At 36.6% G+C, this 24,859-nt stretch overlaps 1 protein-coding gene across 7 annotated transcripts in view; it reads left to right on the top strand.

Annotated features, from left to right (window-relative positions):
• The window catches only part of SENP6 (SUMO specific peptidase 6), a 94,363-nt gene extending 70,826 nt beyond the window's left edge, over positions 1 to 23,537 (top strand). For all 7 annotated transcript variants that reach the window (XM_083829937.1, XM_083829935.1, XM_083829936.1 and 4 more), the window contains 12 exons: positions 93 to 272; positions 3,207 to 3,433; positions 4,032 to 4,135; positions 4,229 to 4,345; positions 5,198 to 5,320; positions 5,573 to 5,665; positions 10,637 to 11,070; positions 14,057 to 14,160; positions 16,244 to 16,332; positions 18,504 to 18,572; positions 18,652 to 18,802; positions 20,944 to 23,537. In XM_083829937.1, the coding sequence (XP_083686063.1) occupies positions 93 to 272; positions 3,207 to 3,433; positions 4,032 to 4,135; positions 4,229 to 4,345; positions 5,198 to 5,320; positions 5,573 to 5,665; positions 10,637 to 11,070; positions 14,057 to 14,160; positions 16,244 to 16,332; positions 18,504 to 18,572; positions 18,652 to 18,802; positions 20,944 to 21,153 (1,901 nt within the window). In that variant the 3' untranslated portion in view covers positions 21,154 to 23,537. The remainder of the gene's footprint in view (positions 1 to 92; positions 273 to 3,206; positions 3,434 to 4,031; positions 4,136 to 4,228; positions 4,346 to 5,197; positions 5,321 to 5,572; positions 5,666 to 10,636; positions 11,071 to 14,056; positions 14,161 to 16,243; positions 16,333 to 18,503; positions 18,573 to 18,651; positions 18,803 to 20,943) is intronic.
• Positions 23,538 to 24,859: the final 1,322 nt, after the last annotated feature.

Below are 24,859 nucleotides of genomic sequence, written 5' to 3' on the forward strand. Positions count from 1 at the left end.
TCTGAATTCTTGTTAAAATCCAGGGGGGAATTATAAAGGAAATCTATATATTTTGACCAGGTTTTGATATATTTTTCATGATTTTCTTCTAGAATCGGACAGTGATACTCGAGAGATCAACCTGAAAACTTCAGAACTTACCAAATGTGAATGGTGTAGTGTAAGAAAATTGCCAGTAGTTTTTCTACAAACAGTACCATCAACCTGTAGTAGCCTAAGAGACCAGCTGAAAATGAGTAAAGATAATGTCTGGTACGAATGTAAAGGAGACAGTAAGTAAATCAATTTTAATCAACTATTTTTCTTTTGTATATGGGCATGTATTTGTATTACTATAACTTTTTTATATGGGCCTTCATAATTTTATGACTGCTTTTGGTATACTTACCTCCGCTTTCTGTTCTGTTCTGCTTACAGGCCTCAGTTTGAGTAGAAACTTGTGTGGGTTTGTGTATTTTTTTTCCCCATATGATTGTAGTGATATTCTGATGTAGACAAATACCTGCTTGGAAAATAAGTGGATTGTCTTCATGTATCTTTAAATTAATTTAATTTCAACATCGTTTTCCTCAAAGGTTTAGTATGTTAATATACACTCTATTTTTTAATTAGCTTACAGTCCTTTTCCCCTTAAATAGCCTTTTCTTTAGGTTAACTTTTGCGGTTATTTATACTTGCACTCAGCTTAGCACATGCATGATACGTTCAAATGGAGGAAGAACTCTTTCAACAGTCTCACTATTGTATGTTTCCACGACAGAATACAGTTAGAATAGCCTCATCCACCTTTATAAAAGTAGGAATTTTAACACTCCTTACAGCTACAAAAATAGTTAGAGAGCATGTAAGGGGATGCCAGAAACAATCCTGGTAGCAGGGATTTTGACAGCAGGCAAACACAGGTGTTCGCAAGTGAACAAAGGAAAAGCTTCCTGAGGGACCTCAGGAAGAAATCCTTCCCTTTCCACATCTCTCAGCCTTTCTCCCTCTACCACTGCAAGCCTTTTTTCCTCTGAGACTATGGCTCTGAGCTAGTTTTTGCACCCAACTGCTTTATAGTCCTTGATATTTATGAATGCCTTACGATAACACAGTTACTATTTACTTTCCAAGCAATGTAATTACTTGAAGCCTGAATTCATAGCTGTGTAAGCAACATTGTGTAGGTGCCTAGTTCCCAAAACCCAGTTAGACATCTGAATTCGGAGGTAGACTGCTAAAGAACTGTTTTCACACCAGGTAGCATGCTTAGTTAAGAATAGGAAAGGGTTGCGTGTGTGTCTGAAACTCTTCTCTTACAGAACAGGTCCATGCAGCTCTGAGTTAGCCTGCTACATGAGACTGGAATCTGCAGCTTGAATGTTAGTCCTATATCTGGGTGCCTAAGTCATTCTTCTCAGGGGCTTACTGCCTTTTTTATTTTTCAGATGATGTGAAGAGGTAGTATTTATACAACAGCTGATTGATCAAACTCATGTTCCCCAACTTCTGGTCAAGGTGTAGGCCAGGCTAACCTGTTGAAGCTAAGCCACTGTACCTAAAGAGCATGAGAGAGAGGGGGATGGTGTTTTGTTCCCATAGTATTCACCTGGGGTAGAGAGGTTTTGGTTCATTTACATGATAGGGCCCGAAAGCAGGGTTACTCTCTTGTAGTTGATGAGCTCCCTTCTTCTGTGGGAGGGGTTGCAGATTCTGATCAGAGGGACATTTTAAATTACATTCCTTGTTAAGATTCATACTTTTTAAAAAGGAAAACTGGTTGCCAGTGAATCAAAGAGCCTTAAGAGATTTCTGTTGCTAGGGTAACCAAAAATCTGATCAGAGAAAAATAAGTGTTTCTTTCGTGAAATCGCCATCCCAGGCTTTTGTACGTTTTATGTACTCAAATCATATGTGTCTAGAATAAGAAAGCGTAATTTTATTAGAACTTTGTGCTAGTAGTGTGCAGCGTACAGTTCTGTATCCACTATTGAATGAAGCACCATGCTTATTTTTCCATCTGAGTCTTGAAACACCATCTCAGAAATACACCTTTTATTTGTTCTGTTTTGTTTTCTTCTCAATTTATTTTTCTAAGCAGTGGATTTAAGTTCTGTACCCTACTTGCGTGCTACCCTCAGTTAATTTAGATTTTTTTTTCAACCTGTCACTATTTCTGAGAATCTGATGTCTGAAAGATCTAACGTACATGTCAGTGCTGGGTACCCTCGTAAGTATGATTGTTATGATCTATTTAACTAAAAGGCTGAGGACCTCTGGGCTTGCATACTGTAATAATCTTCATGTGTAAAATTTTCAAAAGCAATAGTATGTTACAGCATAGCCTTCTGGATCAGGTAGGACCATGAATCTACCCCCCTGAATCATGGGGTCTCATACGCGGTTTCTCCTTTAATTCAGTATATGTTGTCTTGGTTCTCTCTCTCTCTCTCTCTCTCTCTCTCCCCCCCCGCCCCCCCCCCCCCCTTCCTCTTTTGCAGTTACATCTATCAGAAAGCAGGAGAAAAACAGGCAGAACATTTTCTAAAACAAAATATTGTATAGGGGGCTAAGTAGGTGGATAAATATTTAATATTTAAAAATATCCCTGAAATGACTATATTTCTATTCTGTTACATATGTTTCATGCTCACCCTCTGTCTTTTTGCAAACCATTCGTATAATAATCATTGAGGCCACAAAAGCCCATCTACATTCTTAAAATACTTCTTTCCTAATACATTTCCACAGATGAATGTATCTGTTGATTTTTGAGAGACCTCCTGTAGACTTCTTACAGTGTTGACCTAGGAGAAGTTAGTGCATGCAGTTTCCCTGTATGGACAGGAAATTATGCTGAATATGTAATTTCTGCAACTGTATTGGAATGGCAGCATAGAACTGTAATAAGAAAAAGAGGTATTGTTAACAGAGTCTTAATGTTAGTAAGCAGAGAAGTTCTTAGTTCAAAATATGGTTTGGCTTTGCATTTAGTATATGCCTTATGTAAAAGGTATAATACTTCATATTCCTAAAGGCAGAAGCTGAATGTACGCTTTTTGCAAACGTAGGTAGAAGGGATTGGTAGTTACCCCGTCAGTCTGTCTGAATAAGTGTGTGTTGTCAGATGAAAGCATACATGTGTTGGCCCATGGTTCTTTGAAATTTGTTTGTAACTGTGACATATTATTTTGTTACTAAATGAATAATTTTTTCTCTTGTTTTAGGTCAAGAAGAACAGTATATAATTCTGATTTTTGAAACTGGCCTTGATCCTCATGCAAATTCAATATTTGAAAAAATAATTACTGACATCGGTATTAGAAATAATATTTCTGACTTCTTTGTGAGAATTTCCTTTGAAGAAGCCAATGGCAGGCTTGTTGCATTTACTAAGTGCTTGGAAGACAATTCTAAAGGAAGCCCTTCTCATAGGGAAAACAAAATAAAAAATGTAATTATTTTTTTCTATTTTAGAACAAAGTCATTATATTATTTGGATTAGAAATATACTAAAGATAGTGTGCTAGTCACTAAACAAACAAAAAAAATCTGAGAATTTCTGCTGGCTTTATAATAAGGATTCTCAGACTGGTCCATCGTGGGGTATGAGGCTCTAGAAAACTGCATTCATGATACTTTTTAGCATGTTTACGTTGTTTATAAGTTTGTACACTGGTCCACAAATAATGTCATTTAAAATGATTAAGCGATGAGAAGTTTGTAGTATAATTAGACAACATCATTGTTTCCAAGCTCATCTACTGGTAAAATTTTGATGTTTCAAATGAGAAATTAAGTTGCAGTTCTGTAGTTAAATTTAATTAATGCTTTCTTTAAACAAAACTACCTCTTAAAGAATTTGAGAGGTTTGTGGTTCTGCAAGAAATGAGTGCAGACATTACTGTAATAAATGAACTAGGAAAGGAAAAGAAAATTGAAGTCCTTCTCAAAAGCAATGAATCTTACATCTGTGGATTTTGAAAGCTTTACTGTCTTTTTGATAGATCTGAGCACAGTATACAATTTAACATTAACTTCATTCTTGTAAGGTTGCTTCTGAGTCCAAAGTGCAGCAGCGAAATAAACAGTTATACTTTGATGATGAAGAAGAAATTGGAGAACCACATACAGTATTTATTGGTCCCATAGAAAAGTAAGATACTTTTCTTTGCCCTGTAACAATTTTTCTGATCAGTATTATTATTTTGCATTTCATATTTATTATTAAATGTATTTTTTGTTTCAGGTTGATAGTTTATCCACCTCCACCAGCTAAAGGTGGCATTTCTGTGACCAATGAAGACCTCCACTGTCTAAATGAAGGAGAATTTTTAAATGATGTTATTATTGATTTTTATTTAAAGTAAGTTTTTATTTCAAACCAATTTTTAGTATTCTTTTACCTCGAAACTTGAAAAATGCTGACATTAACACTTCATAGGTCATTTGATAACACTTGGTATCCAGCTACATGTAATTCTGATTTTAAGGATTGTTTTGTGTTTTTGCAAGAAATTCTGGTTCATGTCCTATCCTGGTTTTGATGGTGACGTTGTTCTCACTTGGGGAAAAAAGGTTCCTTAAAATCGCTTTGTATCTGAAGAGGAAATTGAACTAAAGAAGGAAAAATGCCTTTTTAAGTTCTGTTTTTTTTTTTTTTTCCCCAGAGTATTTGTGTTCCTTAGAGCCTCATTTGTTTTGTTTAACATAATACATAGATTAGTCTTTTGGTGACACTGATTCCACAGATGTTAGAAGCATATTAAATTGTTATATGCCTGCTGTGTTTATGCTATGCATAAGGTGTGTGTGTGTAATTTTCAGTATATTGAAATACTTTAGAGGTGAAAAGAAAACGACTGCAAAAGTCTGGGGAGTGTTTGGCGATTTAGTATCTCAATTAAAAAATATGTGTCTGTCTATATAACAAACTCATTGAAAAATTGTTTACTTGACATAATACAAAAATGAACAGAGCAGCAGCAAAACAGCTTGTTGCTTGAGCATATCGCTTAATACCTTTAAATACTGGCACAGATATTGGATTAATGAGTTCCTGTGATTAGTTAGCCCTGATAGTGTTATAGCTATTTCAGTTTCATGAGAGGCTGAAACAATTTGGTGGGGGTGGTACTAGTGTTGGCAGAACTTTGTACTCATAAATACTTTGAATTAACACCTCTATGACTTTTTCATTTTGTTTTAAACTAATCAGGTATTTGGTACTTGAAAAACTAAAAAAGGAAGATGCTGATAGAATACATGTGTTCAGTTCATTCTTCTATAAACGCCTTAATCAAAGAGAAAGAAGAAATATTCATGAAACTTCAAACCTCTCGTAAGTCTGTTGATAAGTCCATATTACCAAGAGCTGAATACAAGGAAGATTACAAGAACAGATGTGTTACAGAGATAAAATCCTTACTGACAGTATGATGCTAGCAGAACTCTAGGAAACATCCACACCTATATCAAATATAGAATATGTCTTAAAAATCCTAAGAAACTGTTAATGTGAAAATATATGGAAAGGCAGTCTTTCAATGAAAATAAATCACCCTACAAATCACATTTGGCTTTCTTCTTGCAGAATACAACAAAAACGACATGGGCGAGTAAAAACATGGACACGTCATGTTGACATTTTTGAGAAAGATTTCATTTTTGTTCCTCTTAATGAAGCGTAAGTAACCATACCTTATTACTAGATATACATGCTAAAAGCTTAAGCTTTGTAGTTCTAAAATAGAAAGTTATGTTGTAGTGTGACTTGAAATTCAAAATGAAGAGAAGAAACATCTCTTTACAATGATAAAAACAAAATCTTAATGTGACACACTGCAGTAGTACAAGAAATATTTGGCAATATAAAGACTAAGCAAAAATTAACTTTTCTGAATACTGTTCCCAGGTTTTTCAGTTTCTTCAGCATTCGTTCTTCTAAACTGTTGTTGTCAGTAACTTTTGAGTTTGCTTCTTTTCGGTCTTTACTTCTTCTAATAAGATCTCTTTAGAGGATGATGTTAACTATACCAGTTACAATAAACCTGTTGGACAAAAATATAATTTAAAACGTCTGAAGCCCTGTATTAGGGTTTTTTTATTATTTTCCTATTATTTTCCTTTATATCCCTTTGTCCTGATGTTTTCCTTGAGTAAGGAAGCAGACAGTTTGCGTTTTAATAATTGTTAAGGATTGTTAATGATGCTTGCTTTCCATGACATCAGGGCAAGTTGTCACAAACACGTATGTATGTTTCATGAAATGAATCCAAGCAGTCCTTAAGCCAAAATATTTAGGAAAGTTAAATTCCTGCATTTTAAAGATATTTAATAAAAATCCATTTTAAAAAAGGACAGAATTGTAACTGATGTTTTCATAGGCAAAACAAACTGATCTTATGCAAATTCAAAGAATAGTTTTAATTAAAAGTTCTTCAAAGAAACTTATCTGAATACCATGCTGTTGTGCAGTGGGAGGAAAAATTTCTGAATTTTGAGGTCAACTTTAAAGTTTTTTTGATGTAACTCACCGTAGATCTTTCTTTGTTATAAAATAGTAAATCTCTTGAAAAGCTGTCCACAAACACTAAGCTTGGATTTTGAGATGCTATGACTTCTGTACAGCGATAGGAAGACAGACAATCCTTACATGATGAAAATGACTAGAGATATGACATTCCTCCTATCTACTGCAAATTCAATCCTTACCACCTCTCCCTCTGAAGCTTTAAGTACCAGAAATTTGAAGGGTCTGTCATTTAAATTTTAGTTGCCTTAGATTTTATTATATATTTTTGTTCCCATCTTCCTCTCATGTCAGTCACAGGATTGTACTTTGGAGTAGGTTGGTCTCATGGACTCACCTGGTAGTGGTTTGAGCATGACAGGTGTACTCTTGGAGTACATCTTTAGGGTTAGTTGCATCTGGAAATGATCCTGTTCACACGTTTTGGGACTGTCTTACACTGTCAACTGAAAGCTGGTTAAGTGGTGACAATTAGGACATTTGTTTCAAAGCAGTTTCCTGATCCAAACTGAAATGCTAATAAAAATGTACTGCAAGAACATTGCAGAGCATAAAAAAAACCAAGGGTGTGAGAAAGTGGTGTTCTTGTGTTTTTGTTTTGTTTTTGACCTGCCTCCTGGTAACAAAAGCTTAAATCTTCCATATTACCTTTTAAATTTTAATTTATTGTTACTAGCAGATAGTATTTTTCTTGGATGCACCTTGCTACTTTATCTCCTCTCAAACATGTCACTACCCCATCCCCCAAAACCCTGCACTCAGTTTTGAGGAAAAAAATGCCAAACTTTTCTTGGGGAGGGAGCTGATAAATAAATAATAATAAAGGAAATAAACAATGATTCAGCAGTGAAATACTTCCTTCATGAATGATTGTTAATTGGTATTGCAGGACAGAGAAATAGGGAGCTGTTTGGGACGGGAAACAAAAAGCAGCAAGTATGAAGGCTTCTAGGCATCTATCCTAATAACAGAGCTCCTCACTTGATAAGTTTTGTCTCCTTTCATATATTGCCATGACACAGAAGGATAGCAATATTTTACTAGGCTACTGTATATTTGACTACTCTTTTCCATATCTTCTTGTGCTTCAGTGCTGCTCAAGAGTAGACAGCTGGAGTCAGCTTAGTTCTCAGGTCAAAAAATATTTAAAGATTTCATTAAAGCTGGTTACTTTATTCCAAACGTCCTTCTTACGTTGATACACAGCTATTTATGTTGAATTGACTTGTAAATCCTGTTTTATCTTTATTTACTTAAATATCACTTCAGGTGCATCATAGCTTCTCTGATACAGAACATTTTATTTTTAAAATTAAACATACTGGTAACAAAAGAGGTAATAAATAGCAGTGTTGGTTTTTGCTTCTTCTAGATTTCTGTAGTTTAATTGGCAAAAAATACGAAGGATTTCTGATCTGGTTAGCAAATGTGGTATAGACCCTGTTTTGTGTAAGTTACAGTCTCATGTAGCATTCTGTTGCTGTGTATGTCGTGTGTAATAAAATACATTGCTCCTGGACCTTATCTGTTAATAGGACTGTGAAACCTTGCTTTTGTGTAAAACCACAAAAATGTTGCAAAACAACATTTTTAATACACTTGTGTTGTTGATTTGTATATTAGTTGCATTCTTAGTCTGCAGTCTTTCAGATATGCATGTCTTAAGATGAAGGCTGTAGGCTGGGACCTAAGGTCTGTGCTAAGCTGCAGGTTTTTCAGAAGCTCCCTCGTGTGACTTCTTTTGTGTTACGCAATTTCCCCACACTTCTCTTCCTTGCTTGCAAGGACTATCACACTTTGTGTTGACACAAATGGACGCGTTCAGATGCTGCATGTTCAGTAGAATAAAACTTCCAGCTACTGGGTGGTTAGCTGCCTAGTGTTTTTTTTTTTGTAATCCGGTTATTGCCTCATAGCTTTCAGGGATTAACAAATACACCAGGAGCACAGAGAATCAGTGGTGAAGATGGAGAGCCAGTGGTGTGCAGAGAGCAAAGCATGTGCCATTCCATGTATTTTTGGACAACCATGTTTTCCGAATTTTTTCAACATGCCTTTGCCAGGCCATCTGTATGCGCAAACTAATCTGGTTTAATAATTCTTCCATCAGTTCATTCCTTGTCTTGATAGATTGTGATTATGTAACTCACATACAGCCTTGATTGCGAGTGTACTTTGGCTAGGGTAGTTGTCTAGTGTCTCACAGTGTTTGTGACTCAATGCATTGCAGCACTGCAGGTATTTTTTCAGGATTTTGTCACCTGTTTTAGTGCTGGTAACTAGTCCTTGCAAACAGAACTTTTTCTAAATGATACAACATCTCATCAAATGTACGGAAGAGTTTCTTTGCTTCCAGTGAGAGGTCTGCATCCATTACCATTCATTAACTGTCTCAAACCTGAATTTGTGGTAAATTAGTCAGTGGTTGAGAACCAATCTCAGTTTCTTTTTCTTCTTTGTGTCTTGAATTGAGTAGACTGTGAGACAAGTTATTCCAGGGTTTGAGAAAACTTGAGAGCTTCTCTCACATCATAGGAATACTGCTAATGGTTTCCTCTTGATAGCGCTTCTCTTGTGCTGCTTAGAACAATGTTTTCTTTCTTCTAGGACATGGCTGTTTATTCTGGCGTTTGTTTTAGGAGAGCGTGCTAGAAATGTTTTTTTTGGAGGTGCTTAACTTCAGCATCTACTTCTAGAAAGTCTTTTAGACTCTCCCACAACCATTAGTTTACGGAATGTGGGTTCACCTGAAAAGTTCAAAGAATTGCAGTAAGTGGAGGTGGCCAGGATGAATCTAGGGGAGAACTAATTTAAGAACAGAATGGCTGACTTGGCCATCAGTGTTTTTGGGAGTATATTTTTGTTCAAGTCTCCAGTGGAAATAGCTTGTTCCTTTAGAAGATGCAAGCTATTTTCTTTTCAAATCCAGGTTAATTTGCTACTCTATTTACATAACTGGTACATAAAGCATATCTTATAATAGGATATGCTCAAATTCCAAGGTTTGGCAATACTTAATAAATTCATTTACTAGGTGTGGTGAATCATTCAAGACAAAATGCCTCAATACTTAAGGTATTGCTTTCAAAAGCTGTTTGCTTGAACTGCCACTGACTTTTGATGGAATTTAGACTCATAATCATCTAACTAATTTTTTAATAGATCAGATGTGCGTTTTAGCTACTGCTTTTTCATTTTTCTAAAGTATATTGAAACATGGCTTTTCTGCATAATACATAGCTCGGTTCTGTTTTGTTATGTGCTGTAGGAAATTACAGGACCTTCAGAAAATTTCTAAATAGGGTCAGTATATCTTTACTTGCAATGCCACAATACCTGAATTACCTGCTGTTCCATTTCTGATTGAGTGGCAAATAAGTCAAGTCTGAAGTGGCAAGAAGATAAGGAAGGAGCTGGGGCAAAACTTATTTCCTATCTTCATTTGGTTTGAGGGATATGACTGGTTTTGATCCTGAAAGGGTTAGAACGGCAATTTTCTTCCTTGTAGTTCTGTGAAGGGTGAGTAAGACAACAGGGTTGTGGTTGATAGCATTACATGCATTCTTTTCTCCCCCTTTTTCTTCACTGGTGGCAGGATTGCTTTTAAAATGGGAAGTGTCATATAAAACTAGAAGATCTCACAGGTGGAAGAATTTGGGCAACTCAATTGTACCATTGACCTAACTACTTTTACTGTCAGTGGTGAATTTTTAGAAAACTTTATACAGTCATAAAACATGAACTCTACAATCTCTAATTAACGCCGTGATAAAGAAAACATTCAAAAAGAATTAAGCTTTAATTCAAAGGAGGAAGAGGATGTATAAACTGTCAACAGATGGTAATAATATTTAGACAGCACCTGTTCTCAACTAACTGCATCATGTTAATACATTTTTTGGTGACTGCTGGCATGGAATGATCCTCCTTTTAAAGAAAACTGAATGTTCAAGTAAAACCTTCACAGGAAAGTGAACAGCTATTGCAGTCTGTTGATTATGGGGAACAGGCTTCAATTTTGTGTGCTTGTATGTGCACAGCGTTTTTGTTTGCTTTTACCAACTTCAGGTTTAACACTGAATATTAATGTAATTGCAGGTTATTAATGTATTTTTTCCTTTGCAGTGCTCACTGGTTTTTGGCTGTCATCTGTTTTCCTGGTTTAGAAAAACCCAAATATGAACCAAATCCCCACTATCATGAAAGTGCTGCAACGCAGATAAAATCTTCCTCTTCGGATGGAGAAAGCAACACACCATCTCCTTTGCCAAATGAGTTTGATACCCAAAACTCGCCTTCCAAGTCTACAGCAAAGAAGACGTTGACCAAAAAGTATAATACAGCTTTAATTGACCCAAACACTGAAACAGAAGACAGTGAGTCTTCGTGTTGTAGAAGAAGCCCTTGTAGGGGAAAAAGTGGCTTCAAAAAATTAAGTCAAATAGACAGTGATGTGGAAGAACCTAACACTGTGGAATTAGCATGCCATAAACTTGACCATAGGACTCCAGATGAAAACGGTATACAGGGTGAATTCACAACTGCTAGCCAGTCTATGGGTATGTAATCGTAAAAACACAGATTTTAATGTATGTGATGTACACATGTAAATTTGGAAGCTTCACATCTGTTACTACATTTGCAATTGTGTAAACATTGAAAGTTGAGTAGTTTGTGGCTCAAGTTTGAAGGCTGGCAATGTAAGTAATTTACAGCCATTGTGTAAGAAGTTTCTGTGTTCATCTCTCATCGCATAAGACTGGAGAGAAAAGTTTACCCAAATCTGACGAATTTGTCAGTCAGATTATGTTTTCTCACACAAAATCATTTTCTAAATGTCACTTAATTTGCATCAGATTAGACTGGAATTGTTAGGGAAAGAATAGTAGTTGCTGATCCTTTGACCATGAACCCTCATAATATATATGCATGGGGCAGCTGAATTAAGATCATGAGGAACTTTAATTCCGTTGTCTTCTAGAGTCTGAGGTTTCACTTCAACAAGTTCTCTAATGTTCTGTTGGAAGGCATGTGAAAAGACTGAGAAGAAAACAACAGGAAAAAAAATTCAGTCATGTGATTTCCGTGTTACATTTAGAGAGGCTTCCTCCATGCATCACTTTGGTGGAGGCTGATAGCAGTAGTTTTAGTCATCTGGAATAGCATTTGTACAAAAATGAACAAAGGAGCTGACATAATTTTAAAGACAAATGAAGGAATTGGGAAAAGGTTGTTTTCTCTGCTCGCAGTTTTCCCTTGAGGCATAGAGTACAAAACAGCTGGTTGTGAGAAAACTTCTATGTCAGGCACTGATAACATTCCTACTGACTTAATTTGCACATAGTAAATAATTGTGTAGTTTATAGTACAAGGTCTGAAAAGACTGTTAATCATACGGTCTAATCTGTATACTGCAGGCCATTACATCCAGTATCTTTGGGTGTAAACCATTTCCCACTTTCTAGTCTAAATCTATTCCTGGCTAGTTTATTCTTCTTTTGTGGTAACATTGTCACTACTAGCAGCTCTATTTTTCTTCTTACAGGGAGAAAGGTGGGGAGTTGTTTGGATTGATTTTTTTTCATTCTGTACATGATTATTGCAGTCTGGTATTGCTGCTGTATATGGTCTCACCTGCCTTGGATGCTACTATTGTTTCTCGTCTGTAATCAGTGAGGACGTTCTTTATGAAATATATTTTTGCTAGGATAGCATTTCTTTCTTTTTAATGGCTGCATTGTATTGGTGGCTGGCTGATGGTCATTCTGTCAAAAACTGAAACACTCGGACTTCGTTGCTCAGCTATGGCAGATGATGTACCATGTGATCAGTGCAGACATTGGTAATGGTCCCAGTCCAGGTTTAAGAGAGAGATTCAATTCAAAATTGACACTACAGCAATGAAATTTAGATGCACTACAAACCTGAACTCCCATTTATATCAGATGGAAGATGGGGTTGCAGGCCTTCAATATTCTGCTCAGTCTTCAGCTGTTGCTCTAGAAGGGTATGGGTCCTAACTCTTGACTGCCAAAGCTATGTGCTAGATATCTGAAGATATCTCAAAAGGCAGCAGCTGCCTCTTTCCTACTATGGTCAGTGAACTATAAGTGAGTTGTTCAGTTGAGTTGCTCTCTGCTCTGATTAAGGTCTCCACTGCATATTGTGAGACCGTAGGTGCCTACTATACATGGGAGCTTAAACATCTTGATCTCAAACTAATTTGTGGTGTCGGACTTGTATATCAGTAGAAGTTGATGCCAAAATAACTTTGAAGAGATCATCCAAAATATATATTTTTTTATTACTTAACTAATACCCCACTTTTTATTGTAGGAAGGTTACCCAGTTCTTCTTGTATGATCTGTGATTATTCTTGATACCATTTCTTATTTTTTAGGACTGTCAGCAGTAAGCCACACTAGTGTGGCCTACTTTCTGTGCTGAGGTCTTTTCAAAGACACCAAGTAAGATTAATTCCCAAGTTGGTCCCTATGGAAATCCACTGGTAACCTCATTCCAGACTGTTAGTTCAACTTCAAATGCAGATCTTCTCCGACTTTGTTAGCTAGTTCTTTGCCCTATTTACTGTTCTTACAGAAAAATCCTGGGTTGCTAATAGGTCCTTCAGTGACACCAGAACCAACATTTTCATTTTTGTGTTTGTTTAGATATAATATATAGCCCTTTCCTAAGAAAAGTTTTCTTAGGAAGTTACCAAGTTCTGTTGGTATGAGTTATACATTTATCATTTATTTTCACATAGTTAATTACTTTTCCCTTCAAAAGCTGTTCTGAAGACTTGCATGGTAGTATAGGAGGACTAAAGAGCCTGTAGCTGTCTGTTTGCATCCTTCACAGATTTAGCTATAACATTAATTGTTCTTTTTATTTTCTGATAGTTTTCCACACGAGTAAATATGTAAAGGTGTAGGGAGTGAATTTGCAGATATATTCTTTTTATGTAGCAAACAGTGAAGTTTCACAAACATTTCTCATCTGTTTCTCCCAGAAGAGCTGATCCTGCATTTTGCCCTTCCTAGCAGCATGTTCCCAATCTGCCTTTTACCAGCAGAAGTCATCATAAAACTGCACTGCAAATCTGACCAAGGAACTCATTCAAATTAAAAATACTGAGCTTTTGGCTGACTTTCTCAGTCTGGTCCACTGTGTGTGGATATATTTTGTGTCAGAGGCAAGGAGAACTACTTAGGGACAGAATGAGACTTCCTCTTTTGGTAGCAGGACCAATTATTGTTGTAAAGGCCTGATGGAACTACAGTGGTAATTTCATGGTGTAATTTAGTCTAGGTTATTGGAACTTTTTAAGCGTTTCACAAAATAAGGAATAATCTTTGCTGTATTACTTAGAAAAAACTTTTCCCTTTAGGTTTATTATTTACATGAATAAAATACTGCTTGTCAGCTGTAGAGTAGTTATTGTGAGCAACTCTTAGAAAAATGTCAGGTACTTAAAATTAGTTTGGTCTTCAATGATATGTAGCATTTGATGTTTAAATATATTACTGTCTGTGATTGATACAGATGGATTGCACAAAATCAGGCTAAACTACAGTGAAGACTCAGCTGATGGCAGTAAACTAAATGAAGATGAGTTAATAGATTTTTCTGAAGACCAAGATAACCAGGTAAAGTATTTAGCAATTTCATCTGGGAAAGGCAGACTGTTGTGTTTCATTTTCAATGGGTAGTTTAAAAGCTTTTATATACATTGTAAATGTGCACTGTCTAAAGCTAATTATCTTTACAAATGTCAAATCCAAAGCACTGTTTACCTTACAAAAATTTGGAAACTAGCAAACAGGAGAGGATTGAACATGTGTTCATTAAATTGTTCAGCAGGAAACTGCTGTTCTGATCCTGCATTTAATGTTGTGTGGGTCTTGTGCATTATGACAATATTATACAATGATTTTAGTGTAAACTCTGAAAGTCAGCAACTCTCTCTAATCTCCCCAACCCCCATGTTTACCAGTATACCCAAGAGCGAGTTACTCTTATTTTTATAGCTACATTTTTTGGTGTAAACCGATGCATTTATAAGTAGGTTTTAACTCTTCTGTTGCATTTAGTCATTGTTTTTCCTAGTCACATTTAAACAATGTGGGTTTATAATCAAGTAGTGTTCTTCAAGTTCAGGACTTTTGGATTGTAGAGATGTGGGAAGTCTCTGATCATTCATTGTCCTTCATTGATTCACTTCTAAGTATAAGAGCATGATTTCATAGACCTGTTGCTTCTGCAGTGTAAGTTCAGTGTGGACAAGTTAGAAGTTAAACAGTTGCTCTTCTTAATTGGCCTTTCTGTTCCTTGTTCTGGGTATATGACTCTTAAGTTGTCTGAAACAAAGAATCAAAGGCTTTCAAATGTACAGTCCAGAATTTATCTGTTTTTCACCTTTGAGTCCAGACAAAGCAGTTATTCTGCAAAGTCTGCAGCTATTTGTGATGTCTTCCAAATAGTCCGTGTGTGTATGTGTGCACGTAAAAACCGTCACTTTTTGTTGAAACCTAACTATGCTTTCAGACTCAACCCACCTGCTGTCATGTCACTTGCCCAAATAAATAGTCTTTGATTCTATCCTGATGAAGTGACTTTCTGTACTTCGTAGCAGAAGGCAGTGAAGAAAGCTCATGGTCTCCTGTGTTCCTTGAGGGGAGGAAAAGATGCCAGGTTCCTCGCTTGCAGTGTAGCTTAGAACTTGGCTCAGGCCGAAGCTGTTACTGATATCTTCTAGAACACACAAAGCAAGTATAGTACTGGTAGACCATGACAGGCTGAGTGTACCTTCATGTCTGCCAAAAATGATGTTGAAGCTGCAACAGAAGCAGGTGTATTAGGAACTAGGCAAAAGACACGATAAAATCTTAACGGTGTAACAGGAGGATTTTAGTCATAGGATCCTGTGTAGTAGTACACAAGTGCACAAATCATGCTGATTTCCTGGTTCCTGTTTTTGGAAAGCATATCTTTCCCTGTAATGCAGCAGTCTGTGGTAGTAATAGTGAACTCCATAGCAGGGTGAGAAATCATGGATCACTGGTTTCCTTTCAGGTATAAGAACTTAGTGTTCTCGTTGATGAATCTAACATATCCTTCATAGCGATCAATACTGAAAACAAAAGGTTAAAGAATATTCCCAGGTTTGTGGTGTGTCAGTTTTTGCAATATGCAAAATCATGTCAATTTGCATTTAGATTTCCCTTGCCCAAAGAACCAAGTTGGTGGATTCTGGAGTAAGGATCAAGCTTTCCTCCTGAATTCATTGCAGATTTTGCAGATATTGTCTTGTTTCCTCTAGAAGATAACATAGATGAAATTGCTGAAGAAGTTCTAGTAACCAGTAGGAAGGGACAATACAATTTGGACTATAACCTGCAGGGAGATGCACCTCTTTTAGGCCAGAAACACTTAAAAAATGTCAGTTGTGGTTTTTTGTTTGTTTTGTTTGTTTGTTGTTTTTCTAGTTTCAGTGGTCATTAAATACAACAGCACCATTCACTTCATGTTTTTCCAGCGTGGATTTGAGAAACAATATGAGACTAAAAGTTGGCAATACAAACAATGAATGGTGCAGGTGAAAGCTAACACTTCTTTATTAAACTTGATGTTATTGGTCTTGAATAAAAATAGAAAGTATAGCAATAATTCCTCTTGCATCTATTTAAAAACGTTAGCTTTTAAACGCCTGTAAACATGTTGCTTTTGTAGGAAGACAGTAGTGATGATGGTGGCCTTTTAGATGATAACTGTAATTCAGAAATGGGACAGTGGCACCTGAAGCCTACTATCTGCAAACAGTAAGTAGTGAAACAATTGAAATGGATATTAATACAGTTTGGGAAATGAAAATTTCATGAAAGTGTATGAAATTTTAAGACAGTAATTGTGGGAAATGGTCATATATCTCTCTTCAAACAGTTTAGCCTGCATGTATTTGTGTTTGAGGGAGCCTTCTATACTCTGTAGTATCATCATCTTCAGTAAGCAGAAAATTTAGCAAATGAAACTACTGGTAAAATAATACCTTGTTGGTGTTTGTTAAGTCTGTGTACTTTTTCAAGTAACAGAAGATTGTTTCTTCAAATAAGGCTGTATATTCATATCTTGTGCTTAGATTCCTACAGAAAGAAGGTTGCAGAAGCACGTTTAAATGTATCTTTCTATATTAAAAGGCAGAATAATTTCTTCAAATTAAAAATGTAGTTAATACTAAATGAAACCTTTGTGGTCAGTCAAAGTATTACAGGAAAATGGGATCGTTTTTAACTGCTTCCATGCCTAATTTAAATGTATTTGAGTTGTTTTTTTTATTGTCTCTTCCTGTTTCTCGGTTAATCTTCTTTTCTCTAATGAGAATGCTTCACAGCATTGAGTTCAATTACAGGGTCTTTCATTGGCTTTTTTCTTAACCTGTTTTTCATTTGAAATACCTTTAAAATGTTTTGGATTTTGGAAACACAGAAGTGATTTATTAATGAACATTGACTGCAGTTGCCTGCATTTTGGTGTGACCAGAAATGTTATTCCAAGTCCAGAAACACTGTCACTAGTATTGTTGTCTTCAGAGCTTTCTTTGTGTTTTACCACATTTTAATTGGTTTATCCATTCTCACATTTTTTCTTTGTGAATGCAATGCTTACTAGAAAGGTAATGGTTTTCATAAGTTGTTTTTCTTATGGTGCAGGATAAAATTACGTATTTATACATTATATGAAATATGTAGGTAGTATCCTTGATGCATTGTCATGAAGGTGTAAAAATCCATCTGTACTATGAGATTTAGGAATATTTGGTAGTGCTATGGGCTTCTAATTATAGCTTAAATTTTTCTCATGCTGATGATGGATTATCTGTACGTAATACTTCTCTCCAGTCGTTATTTTAATCTGAATATGAAACTTCATAAGATCTTTGACACAGGTATCAAGAATCATTAAAGGCACTTAAAACTATGATAACAATGAAGTATTAAAATTATTTCTGTATGAGAAAGGAAATTCAATTCTACTCCTCCCTTCCAAAACCAAAAAAGTACTGGATTGTGTTTTTTGACAGTATTGCTTATTTAAATAATACCTTTCTTTCAATGAAAAATAAAAACAAGTATAAATCAAAGCAATCATTGTTCAAGTAATAATATGCTTGTGCCTCAAAAGTTGCGTACATGTAAGTTAATTTACACACACAAACAAACCTATTTATAAATTCATGCATATAATTAGCCTGAATTTACTAGTTTCCAGTTACAAAGAACATCTTGTGTGAATGCATGTGTGTATTATTATTAGGGGGGAAAAAAAGCATAGCTTTGTGATAAGTAGTTTGTATCCTATCTGTCCCTCAAAATACACCTTACGTATTTCTAATGCTGAGATTCTGAACTCTGGAATGAGTTGGCTCCAATGGATAAATCCAGCTGTTGCATATCAGGCAGCTGATACAGTTGTTACATTTATAGTTCCTGTTAAGACTGTAGCCTCTAGATTGAATGATAGGTTTCAGATTCAGCAGTTGGGACCACTTCTTGAACATACAAATCTAGTATATTTTTAGGTGCTGTGGACTGCCCCTATCTGTCCTCCAGCTGCTTCTCCAGGAGGATGTTTGTGGGTTCTGTGCCTTACTTTCCAGTGTCTTGCAGGTGTCCCAGATACCTTGTGCATCTAAAATAGCACTAGACACCTGAGGGGCTTTTAGGTAACTAGATTTCGCCTGTAACAAATGGTTTCAGTCTGACAGAATGCACTTAGAACTCTAGTACTGGAGTTCTCTGTACTTAGTGTATGGTTAAATTTAAAGATAACATTGTATTTAGCTATCCCAGTTAGGGGATTATAGCAGCACTGGTAAAATTTTATAGTACTGATCTGCTTTTGTTCAAGGTCATCCCACAAATCGCTAGCTTTGTAATGTATTTTCTAAGCTGTTGTAAAAGACTCTGTACTTTAAAATTATGTTCTCTTACAGGCCCTGCATTTTGCTTATGGACTCCCTGAGAGGCCCTTCACGGTCAAATGTTGTGAAAACACTAAGGGAGTAAGTTTCATAACTGTAATTTTTGCAAAATTCTGTAAGTGAAAAACAAAGTTTTAATTTTCATGGTCTTTTATCGTAGATATTTAGAAGTAGAATGGGAAGTCAGGAAGGGCAATAAAAGAAGCTTTTCCAAAGAAGTCATGAAAGGTTCCAACCCAAAAGTGCCACAACAGAACAACTTCAGTGATTGTGGAGTGTACATATTGCAGTATGTGGAGAGCTTTTTTGAGGTATGTATACCTATTTGCGTAACTCTTTGTTTTGTCCCCTGCAGCGATCAAGTATGTACTGCAATTATAAAAGGCTCTTTTAGCTTTTACAGCTATTTATTAGATGATGCATTAGAAACAAATTTATATGTTCTCATAGATAATAATGAATACTTCTTGGAAAATAAACAAACGGCCAATATTTTAATATCTGGTACACATGTGTACCAGATACCAGAAGCCATGGAATTTTCTGAGAAAATACTTTAAGGTTTTGTGTTGTTACAGTGCATGGCCTTTAAAATTACCCCGTAAGAGTTCAAATTCGAGTTCAAAATCTAAACCAAAGATGTACTAAAAGCTTGTTCTTTTCCCCATAAGAAGTGGCTGTGAATAAATTCATTAATATAACACAGCTAGTCTAGACTTTTGTAGCTTTCATTATAACATGCAAGTAAAATCATTACAGCTAGAGGCCAAATCATAATTCCATTGAAGAAAATGATTGAACTTTTATTTCCTTTAACTGTCTTGGCCTTCGAGTTAAAGTACCTTTCTGAAGGGGAGGGTGGAACACCCTCAGGTCTGGGTTGGGAGGAGAAATGGTCAAGTGAGGTGTTGCTTGTATGGTACATTATCTCTACAGTCTGGAGTGCTTTAGAGCACTGTTCCTGAGGTGTCCTGTAACTACCCCTCTCCTGAGAAAGCTGGTGACTCCTTCTCCATTGCTGAACCCTCCCCTCGTTCATACCTTATGTGATAGCAGCAAGGCTTTAGAAGAGTGTATTCATGCAAAACGAAGGCCAAACATTCACTGTGCCTTAAAACACTTGTTATTAATTAATTAGCTTTTGCTTTTCAGAGCTTAGAACCATCCTAGAGAGCTTTCTGTTCTGTACACAGGAGGAGTGTGGAGCAGCCAAGTTTCAAGGACCTTAGCCCTTGGTTCTTGCCAAGTGCCTGCCCACAGAATTATGGCAGGCTGGATCTCTCGTCTCGGCCGGCCCCGCAGCTTTGCCTGCCAGGGAGCAGGGGTGAGGGGTAGATGTGTCTGGTAAAAAAAAATTGCAGGGTATTCTCAGAGGTGACGCCAGTGGGAAAGTAAAACTTGTGCTAGTGGCACAGTACTTGAATATCTTACAGATATTGAACTAATCCATTGCAGCTGCTAATGTGTCTGAAAGATGCTACCAAGTCTCAGTTGTCCCGGCAGCTGTACAAGCTGACCTGGAGAGTATGGTTAGTTGTGTGTGTGTAGGGGGGCTATTCAGTCACATCTTCTACTTTGTGGGTTTATTTCAAGCGTCTTCTTTTAATAATAAGCATTAAAGCTGTGACGTGTAGGTCTTTTTTAAAACCAAGGCTCGCTTGACGAGGTATCTGGCGTAACAGGACGGCGGGTGCCTGCTGGGCCCCATCAGCTCGGCCACCGGAGGGCGCCTGGGGCCGCGGCCAGGCCTCCGGCATGGCCGCCCCTGGCTCTCCCTGTGGTGATGGGGGCAGGCAGGAGGGGTTCGATGAGAGAAAGCGCCGTGCCGCAGGCTGTGTTGTTGGGTCGGGGCGCAGTGGTTGTGCCTCACCACAGCCGTCCTGCTAGTTCTCCGAGTGAGTGACCTCTGGCAGGAAAACAGGAGGTAAGCACACAGAAAGGGCCGGCGGGCAGCCAGGTGCTGCTCACAGGTCCCACTTTTAAGGGTGGAATGTAAAGCTCAGTTTCCTGGTTTGTTGTGGTCCTACAGGTATTTAGAAGAACAGGACTAGAGCTAATTAGGAATCTGGTCTTGATTCTAGCTACCTTTTTTTTTTCCAAAAGAAAAGAAAACAAAAAACCCTGTATCTTGTATCTATTTATCTTTTACCTCTTAATTAGTACGATGTCTATCACACAAATGAATTCAAATACTTTGCCTACACAATACAGTAGTCTGAATAGATTATTTGGACACTCCTATAACCAGAACTGTCGTGTAGATGCATGACATTCATACCAAAGCTTCATTTATTTGACCTTAATTCTACATGTACAAAAGATATAAATGGTAGAAATTTTGTTTCATGCTGAGGGATGAAGTGGGGAAGAATGCATGTTTTCCACTACAGTTCTCCCCAGTCTTTTACGTTATAACTCCCTACTGTAATATCCAAATCACCTTTCTTTTCAGAATCCCATTCTGAGTTTTGAGCTACCAATGAACTTAACAGACTGGTTTCCACGCCCAAGAATGAAAACCAAAAGAGAAGAAATCCGAAAAATAATCCTGAAGCTGCAGGAACAGCAGAGCAAAGACAAGAAGGGACAAAAGGACCCAAGTTCAGCAGAAAGATCTTTGCAGGAAAAAACAGAACAACTTATCAACAGCGGCTCAGACTGAGTGTTGTATCTGTTGCATGTTAGCTCCACAATCAAAACTGAAATATACATTTTGTCTGCCCAGACTAAAGATTTGGCGTACTCTCTGCTCAAAGTTACTTGGGAATGTTCAATGCCTGTATAAATGTGTGTCATAAAAAGATTTAATTCCCACAAAGATGTGTATTAAGTAAGCAAGTCTGTACATATGTTAATGAGGCCAACTTTTTCAGCATTTGTAATTACTTTTTTTCCACTTGGTAGGCAGCTTTTGTTATGTATTTCTGTTAATAGAACTTAAATAGCAACTTCTAAACATAAAGCAAATAAAGAAAATATTTATAGGATAAAATGGTTAACTTTTTCTTTTTCAGTAAAGCTGTAATGTTACAGGCTTAAGTAACACATAGGGAATGATTTGGTAGTGAGATACATAATTCATATTTTGACCCTATTTAGTTGCCCTTTACAAGATTATTCTGCTTGCGCTACAAACAATAATATGGGTAAGTGTCTCAGTGTACCATGGCCTCAGAGAGGGTGATTCCCATCCTCACAGTATCTAAGTGTAGGCAGTGTAATAGTTAATAGGACTGCTTCAGATTTGGGGTTTTAAAAGATATGCGTTGCAATTAAAATTCCACACTTGCTTTAGTGGGACGGGCTAGAGAAAGGAGGAGAATGCTCTTTGACCAGAGATTACTATTCAAGCAGTATTATAAAAGTGGTTTCAATGAAGTGATCTTGAGTGATACTATTAAATCATATTTTGTGGATCCCAATTGTTGTACAGGTGTATTTTGAGACTTTCTTCATTATAAAATTGTATTTTGGTAAGTGTACTTGGAATAGCAGATTGCCCACATTACATTTTCTATGTTACAATTCTGAATGTTACATTCATATGTGCTTTATCTAAGTAATGAACATTTAAAAAAAGTGTATGATTACTATTTTTTGTAATATCCATGCAAAAAAAAAGAAAAAAACCAACAAAATATCAGTGTTCATTGCTTGCTTGTTTGTTCTTGGCTTTAGGTAGCATCAGACTAATGTTGGGATTTGTTTGGGTATTTCCAATGTATTTTGACTTTTAAAATAGTTTAAAATGCCATTGTTGCTTACAGTGCAAGCATCCTTGTTAGAAAGGCTTTGGTATTCAAATGAGAAAAATAAGAAATTGTTTTTGCAAGGATATATATATATATTCAGTCCACTACTAGTATGGATATCTTTGAAGGGATCCAGAAGCTGTATCTTCCCGGGAGGAAGTCTCTCGGGGGACGAAGGGGATTTTCTGTCCCTCCTTGCAGAGAGTATTTTCTTGGCTGTTTTTTTCTACTGGGATTGTAATTTGTCATTCCCTTCTCCTCGAGAAGAAGAAGCAGAGACTTCCTTAGCTGAACTCTGTGTCCCCCAAGATCAGTTTTTATACGGAAGATCAAGCATACTTGAAGACCCAGTACTTCAGGCTCTCTGTGAGTTTTCATTCTCACTAAACCCTGAAAACATGGCTGTTAAGGGCGTTGCTGCCAGAAAAACTATCTCTGTGAGACTCTGTTTAATAGGTTCCCTGACCAAAACAGAGTGATTGCACATAGAGCAACACAGCCATGGGCTGCTAACCTTCTGCACAGGTAACCCACGGGATTTAGGGGATTTGTTCATTCCCTCATCTCTTTCTTGTGCAGACCCTGTGCCTCATGGAGAGTATGTAAGCACCATATGTCTCTTACAGATGAGTCGATGCCTAGACAGGTTTCTTCTTGAAGTATGTGGGGGCAATCTTCTGGTTTACAAATTAAATATGTAAGGCACACGCCTAGGAGTTGTTTCCTCCATGGCATTAGTCCAGTATTCTTGCCATTGTTGCAGAAAATAAGTGATAAAGTAGCTTCAGATCGTTTTCCTGCAGCGTCTTGTATCTGGTTTCAGTGCAACTAACATATTGGAATAGCAGTTTTTACAAATGCAAGTAAATCAGTGATGGCTTGTAGAGAGGAAAGGAAAATAATCTCTTGGAAATACAGAAACCATTGCAAATAGAATGTGTTTCTTCTCAGTTTTTTTCCCCAATGATATGTTCTAATCCTATGGAATATATCCAAATTTGATCAATATAATTGTTTTCTTTTTCTAGCGCTTGTGATGCAGGTTCATAAGTTGATGATGTAGAACTATTTGGTTCTCTTGCTAGGAATGGCCTGGTGCTTTCTCCTTTTCCTTCCTCTATCCTGTCCTCCCCTTCTTCCTCCCTTCCCTTTTTCAAAGCTGTGAAGGAAGTGTTTGATTTATTATCATTTAATGTTAAAGGTCTTGAGATCTTCAGTCATATACAGCAAGCTAATATACATGTTAAATATAGGAAACTTATTTTTTTAATAAAATTTGATGTTAATAGAAAAACACAGGATTAAGAATGAGTTATTTAAAAATGTTATATTTTGGTTATAAACATTCACTACTACATGTACTTATTAAGTATTCGTTCTTACCATAGTTGTCAGCTACAATACAGTTTTGCGATTGAACAAGGAATTTTACTGGTGGCTTTTCTGAATCAGATTTAATAAATTAATGGAAGTTAGTGGGGTGGGGGCTAGATATTTTTATTTAATAATTATATGACGACAAATGCACTCTGAGGAAAGTGTAAGTTGCTTATTCCTTTATAAGATTTAAGATTGCAAATTGCTACTTTGAAAATTGCTACTTTGAGTAGCATGACTGTTCTGCAGCGTAAGGTATCAGATGGCTGCCTAATTAAATGGATCTCTTTGTATTGTTTTTCAGGTTGGCTAGAATAACAGTTGAGAGCTCTTTTAAAAGTTTTAGATTACGTGGCATAAAAAATGCATGTACCTCTCATGCACATTTGCAGGATAGCTGCAAAAGTAGAAGAGACATCTAAGTAGTCCCTTGTGACATTCCTTTTTTTTCCTGCTGAAGTATACCCTTTAATGAACAGACTTGAGCAGAGGAACTGTTCAGTTGGTTTTTTAGGTTGCATTGCACTCTTGTCTTGGAAGAATCTATTTTCCAAAACATTCCGCAAAGAAAGTGTTGAAAACAAACAAAAAAAACTTTACCATGATGAGAAAACCATGCAGTTGATATTTTTATTTTTAATGTATGTACCATGTAGCAAACCTGTGAACAAACTGCACCAGCTTCTGTAGTTTAAGATCCACTATATTTTATTTCTCAAATCTTTTAATTAAACCGTTTTCAGTCACTGGTTAAAAACTTGCATTAACATCCTTGAATTGTACTTACTTAGTGCTCCTAAAGAACCTCTGTACTCTGTACCGGGATTCACAAAGGTGTATTCCATCTCCCTGAATCTTTTGATTATTCCCATCTACTTCTAGAAATCAAAGGGGAACTGATGTTACAAGCTACGACTTTGAAACAGTACCAATGAAGTAACAGCCATATTACTTGTCTTTTGCCACTGTATTTTGTATTTTAAAACTAAATCCTTTCTGCTTAACTCGAGTTATATCTGCTCGAAGAAAGATATGATGAAAGGTGTTCTGTGGGATCCAGCCTGGTTAGTGAGGATAAAATCTGCAAAACAACTATGTTGTGGTTTGTTGTAGTTTTCTGACAGGCTAGGTTTTACTTGCTTTTGGCAGATTTGCATGTGGACCCATGCAGACCTGTGGCTACAAAGGGAAACTTGGTAATGTACACCATGCCTTCAGGATTCTTTATTTGCTTATGTG

Source organism: Anser anser (assembly GCF_964211835.1).
Source record: "Anser anser genome assembly, chromosome: 3".
Classification (NCBI taxonomy): domain Eukaryota; kingdom Metazoa; phylum Chordata; class Aves; order Anseriformes; family Anatidae; genus Anser; species Anser anser.